Source organism: Lagenorhynchus albirostris, chromosome 1 (genome assembly GCF_949774975.1).
Source record: "Lagenorhynchus albirostris chromosome 1, mLagAlb1.1, whole genome shotgun sequence".
NCBI classification, from domain to species: Eukaryota; Metazoa; Chordata; class Mammalia; order Artiodactyla; family Delphinidae; genus Lagenorhynchus; species Lagenorhynchus albirostris.
This window is the reverse complement of record NC_083095.1, coordinates 191,311,423-191,319,923: the sequence shown is the minus strand read 5'-3', so window position 1 is coordinate 191,319,923 and position 8,501 is coordinate 191,311,423. Positions and strand designations below refer to the sequence as shown.

The 8,501-nt window shown below is 51.4% G+C and overlaps 1 protein-coding gene across 4 annotated transcripts; it reads left to right on the top strand.

Annotated features, from left to right (window-relative positions):
- Positions 1-1,883: 1,883 nt before the first annotated feature.
- BAMBI (BMP and activin membrane bound inhibitor) lies at positions 1,884-8,103 on the top strand. 4 transcript variants are annotated; one of them, XM_060163462.1, is made up of 4 exons: positions 2,143-2,263; positions 5,242-5,343; positions 5,439-5,726; positions 6,119-8,103. In XM_060163462.1, the coding sequence occupies exons 3-4, from the start codon at positions 5,489-5,491 to the stop codon at positions 6,535-6,537; spliced, it is 657 nt and encodes a 218-aa protein (XP_060019445.1). In that variant the 5' UTR covers positions 2,143-2,263; positions 5,242-5,343; positions 5,439-5,488; the 3' UTR covers positions 6,538-8,103. The 4 variants fall into 4 exon arrangements, with proteins under 4 accessions (XP_060019419.1, XP_060019445.1, XP_060019436.1 ...); XM_060163436.1 differs by lacking the exon at positions 5,242-5,343 and having other exon boundaries at positions 1,884-2,263; XM_060163453.1 differs by having other exon boundaries at positions 5,242-5,726.
- The last annotated feature ends 398 nt before the right edge of the window (positions 8,104-8,501 follow it).

Genomic DNA, 8,501 nt, shown 5'->3' with positions numbered 1-8,501 from the left:
ATTCTTTAGGCGTCATGGCACATGTCACTGCTTGCAGCAGACCTTCTGGACTTGCTTCCCTTCCTGGGCTAGTTATCGCTGCTGTCTGTACGCATCCTAACTGTGCACATCATCTCCATCATCCCTTGTTTGTGATTTACCATGTAGGTTCTGGCATCTTTTGGACCCCGCAAGCTGTGAGCCTGGCCTACAGTGGGCGCTCCAAAATAGTTGAATGAATATGCTCGAAAAGTTTCCTGTTGGCTAATAATGGACTCTCTAGAGTTAAAAGAGAGTGTGTCATTACAGGACAAGTATTGTCTGCATAAACCCCTTAGAGCTGTTAACTTGTCAAATACTCACATGTCAGGAAGTACCAACCAAACCTCCCCTCGGGACCTGCTGGGCAGCCCCCCACTTAAGAAACGCCCGCTGCTGCTTACCTGGTGCCCTAACCAGTTTAACTGCCTCTTAAAACTTCTGCTGGGCTGGCGCTCCTCTCCTTTTAGACGCAATTTTGATCCAGTGAGGTAATGCGCAGAACATCAGTTTATGAAATTATTTTATTTTTTCTGCATATACACGTTAATTTTCAAAGGCAATTTCATTAACTACATCCTGCAGCTCTGTGGACTTACAACATTAATTTACAAGGTTGGCCTTGATTTTCAGTCGAGACATATATATGTATGTGTGTGTATATATATACACACACAAAAATATATGTATACAAAAAATATAGAGAGATATATATTTTTCTTCTTAATTTCTGCACTCTTCAGTCCTCAAGGGTTTGACTGCTTCTCCTGCCTTAGCATTAAATGCGCCTTTCCCCCTCGCCCCACCCCTTGACATTTTATCAGGTAGCAAAAAGCTGGCTGATCCTAAAAGGAAATTTTGCAAATGGTTGACTTTTGTTAACCCCAGGTTTGGGAGGGAGGGGAGAAAAGAGCTTCCCTCAGATAAGAGTTTTAAACTGAATTTCCTCTCCACAAAAATAGAAAAACAACAGCAACCCTCCCAGGACCGCCTTCGGGCACTTTGTGGCGGGCAAGCCCCCAAGTCCTAGTAAGTGAATTAGCATCTCAGAAGGGCGCTCCCCGCGGGGCTGGCACTGATCAGGGTCAGCCGGTGTGTTTGCCGGCGACTCTTCGGGGGGGGGGGGTGGTTAATTGAGTGTCAGTCTCGGCCAGTGTCGTCTCGCTGGCGCCGGGCGCTTTTGGATTTGCTAATTCTCGTTAAGTGTCTGTGGCCGGCTACTCGTCCCGTCTACCCGGGAGAACTCGGCGGCCCCTGCAGATCGACAGCCTGTCTGGGCCTTATTGATCACTCGGCGGGGCGGACGCGCGGAAGGGGCGGGGGGAGGGCTGAACGCGCCCCCTTCCCGCCCGGACGCCCTCCCCGGGCGCGCGCCGGCCCGCGGGGCCCACGCCGGGGGCCGCCCCCGCTCCCCCGAGCTCCCGAGGCGCGCCGCGCGACGGGAGGGGTCCAAGGCGGCCGCGCGGGTCACTCGCGAGTTTCGGGGAACGACAAGGAAGCCACGCGCTGGCGCACGCCGGCCCGAGGCAGCGCAGTGAGGGTCACGGAGGCGGGGGCCCGAGGCATGGCCTGAGGCCCGGCTCAACCAGCCGCTCCCGAAGGTCACGGGCGCGCGGCCTCCGCGAGGGGGAGTGCGGGAGACGGCCGGCGCCCTCCGCAGCCCAGACGCCGGCGCCGCTCGGAGCCGCGGGGCAGCGCCCTCAGCCCGCGCCCGGCCCCGCCCCCTGGCTGCGGGAGGAGCGGCTGGAGCCTGGCGGCCAATCGGACGGCGCCGGCGCGGCCGGGGCGGGGCGGCGCCGGCCGGCTCCCAGCGCGGGGCGCTATTTACGGCGAGGAGCAGGCCTGATCCGGGCGGGTGTAGGCGGCAGCTCGCGGCGGGCGGTGTCTGCGCGCTCCGGCGCTCGCGCCTTCGCCGAGTGGCCGGCCGAACGCGGGGAACGGAGCCGGGCGCCCACCCCGACCGCCGCGCCGAGCGGGCGGAGCGGAGGAGCGCGCCCTGCGGAGTCGGACCCTGCCCCGCGCGCCCTCCAGCCGCGCTCCATGCTCCGGCCGCGGCCCGGCCCCGCGCCCCGGGCAGCACCCATGCCCTGCGCGCGCCGGGAGCCGTAGGCTGCAGCTGCGCCGCGGCTCCGGGAGCCGGCGGGGGCGCCGCGGCCGTGGGGGGCGTCCATGGATCGTCACTCCAGCTACATCTTCATCTGGCTGCAGCTCGAACTCTGCGCCATGGCCGTGCTGCTCACCAAAGGTGGGTGCCCGCCGGCCAGCCGGCTGGGCGCGCGCTCGCCGGGGAGGGCCGCGGGGTCCCGGGGCGCCCGCCGCCAGGGCTTTGTTAGCGGCGGGAGAGGTGGCCTCCCTCGCGGGGCCCGCAGGTCGCGACAAGTTGCCCGTCCTTAGAAGTCGCGGCGGTGGCTTCGCGGCCGCCCCCGGGTGTCCCGGGCCCGACGCGCGGAGATGGAGTGACAGCCTGCGGGCGAGTGGTTGTCAGTGTTTGTGCAGGTCGGCCCGTCGTGAACTTCCGATCGCTGCAGCCGGGGAGCGGGGCCCGAGTGTGGGGCGGAGGCGGCCGGGAGGGACGGCGGACCCCGCCCCCGTCGCCCAGTGCCCGCGTGTGCGCGTCTCCGTCGTGAGTGTGTGTCTCGGTGGTCTGCGCGGCTCTGTATTTGAGTGTGTCTCTGCTAAGAGTGCGTGTCTGTATTGAAGTGTCTCTGTCCGTGAGTGTGTGTGTGTCTTCGAGCGAGGGTGCTTGTGAGCCCGCGAGCGTGTGTGCCGTCCGAGGGGTGTGCGTGTGTGCAGGAGTGTGGGCTGTGTTGCTTCTCAGGGGTTGGGAGGTGGGGGCTCTGTCAGCGGTCGTGTTTCCCACTCACCTCATATTTTATAAACGCTACTCAAAAAAAAAAAAAAAAAAGCAGCGGTCAGTTTCTTTTTTTCCCTGCAGGCTTTCGCCGTTTAGGTCGAAATAACCCAAACAACTGCCTCTGGGTTTCAAGGTCCCCCAGCCTCCCTCGCCAGGAACTCTCCCTGCTGTTTGCTCTGCGAACAGATACTTTTTTAGAAAATAGGAAGCATTTTTAGCTTTCTCCACCCCGCGTCCCACGCCCCCTTTCCTCTAATTGCCATGTAGCAGGCATGAGGTTGAAGGATACGCCAGGCCAGCGAGGATGATGTGCTGCAGTATTTATTTACTTTGCAAGGAAGGCTGTAATCAACCCTAAATAACAGCCCTCGCGGGGTGCAGAGGGGAGCCTCCTGGCCCTATCAAAGGCCGGCCGAACGGGGCCGGACTGCGGCTGACATAAGTCGCAGATACCGAAACTATGTGCCTGATAATGATATAATTAGGGGATCAGAGGTTTCTGACTGCTGCGGACTTCAAACGCTTTGGAAGAAGCCCGCAGTCTCTCCTGTAGCCGTCCGGACTGAAGCAGACATTTTTGTTTAATCACCACATACAGTAACTAGAAAGGGGGGCAGACAGAAGAGCATTGTTCCCTGTTTCAAAATACCAGTCCCCTCCTGGCCTTCCACGTGCCACAGGAAGAAACTTTATGAAACGGCAGAAATAGAGTTTTAATACAGTAACACAAAAGTCCATTCAACTTGCTCCAATGTGGCTCCAATTAAAAAAAAAAAAGTTGTTAGAGCTTTCCTAGTTACCTGTCAAGATTTTATTAGACTGTTTTAGGTCACTGAAAATACAGTCTTTCAAACAGGCTCTCGTAAACACTGAGGCAGCCTTCTACTTGTGTTCAGCTTCTTTTCTGCACGAGGTCTGAAGTGACTGGGATCAAAACTGACTTTTAATCTGTTTTATGTCTACTTTCAATCTGTCTGTGGAAATTGTCAGACTTAGGGATCTGCAGTCATCACCACTTAAGACCAGTGAGCTTTATGCGAAAGAGCGAGAAGCTTGGAAGGAGGAGTAAAGAGCTGCTGCGAAGCAGGCTTCTGACCGGAAGGTCCTGCTTACTGGAGAAGGGACCTGGGCCCAGACCGGGACAGCAGCAGGACAGGACAGGAGCAAGACCTCCGGCTTTGCGGGGTGGCACCCAGGTTGCCAAAGATCTGTGTTTACTTGGCTGCATTTTTAGACCATGAAGCATTAGCAGATGCCGGTGAAGGCTGAGCGCTCGGTCCGGTGGCCTGGAATTTGGACGGATAGTTCAATGAGACCTCTTACTCGGGCACTCGCGGGAGGAGGGAGGAAGAAAGGCGAGGCTGGGAAGAGGTTTGTAAAGCGGTAGTGCCCCGTGTCGGTGTTGGTGTTCAATTTCAGAGCGGCGGTTTCTGTAACCAGGCCGAACTTCAGAGGAGGAAGCTGGGGAGAGGTGTGTACCCGAGTTCAGTTCACAGCAGCTTCAGCCGTGGCAGGTGACAGTGGCCGCGGTCCACCGGGTCAGATAGCGTGTGAGCGAGCGCTCCCAGAGCCAGATAATTTCAACGAGAAGTTGACGTGGAAGCCTCACATCTTGTGCTGTGACTTGCAACTCACAAACTAAGTTTTATAAAGGAAACTTTTAATCACTTCCCATAGACAAATTTGAGGTTTCCTTAAGGATTTTTCATTCAACCAGCAGAGGTTTTTCTGTTTCAGTGTTTCCCCTTTTAGATCCCATGTTGAATTACACATAAAACTGGGGAGTCTGGGGCGGGAGGGGGGGGAGGGAGCCTTGCAGTTTTACCCCCTCCTCCCTGCTCCCAGTTTTATGACTTTCCATTTGGGCTGAAAGAAACTGACTTTGGCAAGCAAACCACTAATTGTAAAGTGCCTAGTTCCTGTTTTACAGCATACTGACTAAAGGCTCCCCTGCATGCAGAGATCTTTATAGGCAAAGTTTGCCTTTTCTAGAGAGGTTGCAAATAGCTACCCAGTTTCATAGTTTTCAGCCCCCCCCGACCGGAGCAACTTCTAGATTGCTGTGTTTCTGGTTAGTAGCTTTACGAGATGTTAGCTAAAGCTCTTGCGTCTCGGTGCAGCCCTTTGAGGTAGTAACCGACTCAGCAGCTGCAATGGAATACGTACACTGACAGAATCTCAAAGCGTAGCGTTTCACGTTGTACGGTCGCGTAGGATTAACTGAGTAAATAATGTAATTTACCTTTTACGGTGGGAGAAATTATGGGGGTGATTATTTTGCTTCAGAAACAAAAGTGTTATTTTTCATTATCCGCTACCTTATCCTAAATTGAACTTTTCTCTGCTACGTGGATTAATACATTTCTAAGATGATATTTCCCTGGCTTGGGATCCAAGCACCGGCTTGCACAAAGGGCTTTCCCCGTCCACGCGGACTGCCCTTCGAAGCCCTCAGCTGAATATTCTCTAAAGTGAGTGTCTTTGAGATCGGGGGTTGAGCAGTTGCTTACGTGGATGCCTTATCTGGTCTCTGAAGCCGTCTGATGCAGTTTCCCCTTGTTTGCAGGTGAAATCAGATGCTACTGCGATGCCGCCCACTGCGTGGCTACTGGTTACATGTGTAAATCGGAGCTGAGCGCCTGCTTCTCCAAACTTCTTGATCCTCAGAACACAAATTCCCCTCTCACGCACGGCTGCCTGGACTCTCTCGCAAGCACAGCAGATGTCTGCCAAGCCAGACAGGTCCACAACCACTCTGGCAGCGCTGCGCCCACGCTGGAGTGCTGCCACGAGGACATGTGCAATTACAGGGGGCTGCAGGACGTCCTCGCCCCTCCCAAGGGGGAGGCCTCAGGTAGGGAGAAGCCCTCTGACCGAGCCCTTGCCTGGTCTCTACTGATCTTGTTGTTAATGTAATCGGGGATAGCAGAGGGAGAAGCACAGCTGGGTGCAAGGGGCATCTCTACTGGGTAGCTTTCGTGTCCGCGTGAGCGTTAGATGTCTGTCTGCGTAATAGGTTTTGCCTGTTTTTCCAACATTTTGAAGCCACTAAGAGACCATTACTAATCAGTAATGACAGTTTGAAAACAAGTGTTTTTGGAAGCTTCTCTGCCACACTGGCAGCATTTCTGTTCTAAATATTGATTGAATTGTAAGCTTCTCTTTAATGGGGTACCACGTTGAAAACGGAGGGGTGCCCGCAAACGTCTCCAGGAGGGCTTGATCGTTTTGCTTGTGTTCCTTTAGGACAAGGGAACAGGTATCAGCATGATGGGAGCAGAAACCTCATCACCAAGGTGCAGGAGCTGACGTCCTCCAAAGAGCTGTGGTTCCGGGCGGCGGTGATCGCCGTTCCCATCGCCGGGGGGCTGATCCTAGTGTTGCTGATTATGTTGGCCCTGAGGATGCTGCGGAGCGAGAGCAAGAGGCTGCAGGACCAGCGGCAGCAGATGCTGTCGCGTTTGCACTACAGCTTTCACGGACACCACTCCAAAAAGGGGCAGGTGGCAAAGCTAGACTTGGAGTGCATGGTGCCCGTGACCGGCCATGAGAACTGCTGTCTGACCTGCGACAAGACGAGACAGGCTGACCTCAGCCACGACCGGATCCTGTCGCTCGTGCACTGGGGCATGTACAGTGGGCACGGGAAGCTGGAGTTCGTATGACGGGGTCTCACGGAACTGGACCTCTGGGGCCCTTTGAGTTCTGCTGGCCGGGAGCACTTTATCTGAAGAAAAACAAACTCGCGTCATGACCTTCGAGAGATAGAATGACCTCTGCAAACAGAATCTTGGATATTTCTTCTGAAGGATTATTTGCACAGACTTAAATACAGTCAAAATGTATTATTTGCTTTAAAAGTATAAAAAGCAAAGAGAAGACTCTGTACACTGTTACCAGGGTTATTTGCATCCAGAGGGAGCTGGAATCGAGTACCTAAATAAAAGAACGTGTGCTCTGTGTAAGCTCCTACATCCTGATTTATCATAGAGGTTAAAATATATATATATATATATATATATATATTTTTTTTTTTGTCTGAAATTTTGCGGTGTCGTCATAAATTAAAAACTAAGCAGGAAGGGTAAGGAACTACGTATTAATGATACAGATGAAGGCCCGTCATCGCCCAGAGTAGGGTCTCAACCATAGATTTTGGCTTAACTTTTTCATTTTTATTATTTTTTTAAACAAGACCAAGATCTCGTTTTTTTCTTACGTGGCACGTGTGTCATTTTCTTACAGTGTGGAGAATTTCTAAATGTGTACTGCCCATCATTCAGTGTCTTACCCACAATTTTTGGTGAGGATAATGCTGGTTTTTAACTTTCATCTAATAGAAATCAGAAACTTATTTATACCAGGTCAGATATCACTGACCAATTTCGGAAGTTGCCTTAGCAAAGAGTGGTATTTAGCAACTTGATCTAGGTGCTCTGGAATATGTTTTTAAATGTGTCTACCTCCGATCAAAAAAGGAAAAAAAGCTTTTACTAAATGAAACTTCGTTTTGGTAAAGTTAGTCACTGTCTACTTTTACTTCTTAATTCATCAGTTTATTCTGTCTCAAACCTAATTTAATATTTTGGACCCCAAATTTAGCCAAACATGATTGTACCATGTTCCTGGTTTTTAAGCCTTCCTTCCACACAGTGTTATTATTATTTTTTTTACTTCTCAATCTTTAGAAAGATTTTCAAGAGTGAACGTTATATATCGAGATTTAAATAAGTTTCCTCCCTAAATGATTCTTTTATTTATATAATCGAATAGACTTGGTTTTAGCCACTAACACACTATGTAACAGTGTTCCCACTCCTGGAGGACTTCGGCAATACAGCCCAGCCTGAATTTAAACCCATGCCACATTTGTTTACTTTCTCCCCCCAGATGGGTCTTTGCTATCTTAAATGTGAGAATAATTTGTAGGTTCTTTTCTCAATACTTTTGTATATTTGAAACTTTTGCTTAAAAATTAACCTATAGCCTGCATATTTGAGTACATGGGGGTTTTCTTTTACGAATGTTAAAGGATTTTTTGCATTTTTTTCTGGGATATTTTATGATCAGTATAATTTGGGTCCCTTAAGAAGACAGGTGCAGTCGCCCAGTTGGTGGAAGAACCTGAGTTGAAATGACTAGTCTAAAAATGAATACCTAGGTTATTTAGGAACTAGTGGACCACAGCCCCAAACAAATTAGGCTATGGAATAAATATGCGTTTTAATAAATGGCATTCGTGTTGTGCTTTTTGAGGTTGACAATTCTTGCACGCATGACTTACAATTTATAAAAGGTATTACGTTTTATGTGTGTCCATTTTTGAGGGAGTCAAAGAATTTTGGGGCCTAACTCTCCAAACCTAAGAGAAGAGAACGGATCAAAATGGCCAGTTGGTGAAATTTCCACCCTCACTGCCTCTTCCAAGCTTTAGATCAAATTGCAGTAATTTTGTAGCCTGAAGGTTGAAAGACTTCTTGCCTCTTCTGTGTCCTCACGTCAGGGAGCGTGTCATGCAAGTCCCATGACTCTGAAGTGGCCTGTTCCCTTGCTTGGCCCGCTCTTATTCTTTATTCACCTCATTTCTTCCAAATACCAGTTAACTAGGAACTCAGGAATTCATTAGGAA

Coding starts and splice junctions, on each gene's coding strand:
- BAMBI (XM_060163436.1), top strand. CDS start 2,188: ATGGATCGTCACTCCAGCTACATCTTCATCTGGCTGCAGCTCGAACTC. Junction 2,264..5,438: donor GGCCGTGCTGCTCACCAAAG/GTGGGTGCCCGC, acceptor CCTTGTTTGCAG/GTGAAATCAGATGCTACTGC. Junction 5,727..6,118: donor TCCCAAGGGGGAGGCCTCAG/GTAGGGAGAAGC, acceptor GTGTTCCTTTAG/GACAAGGGAACAGGTATCAG.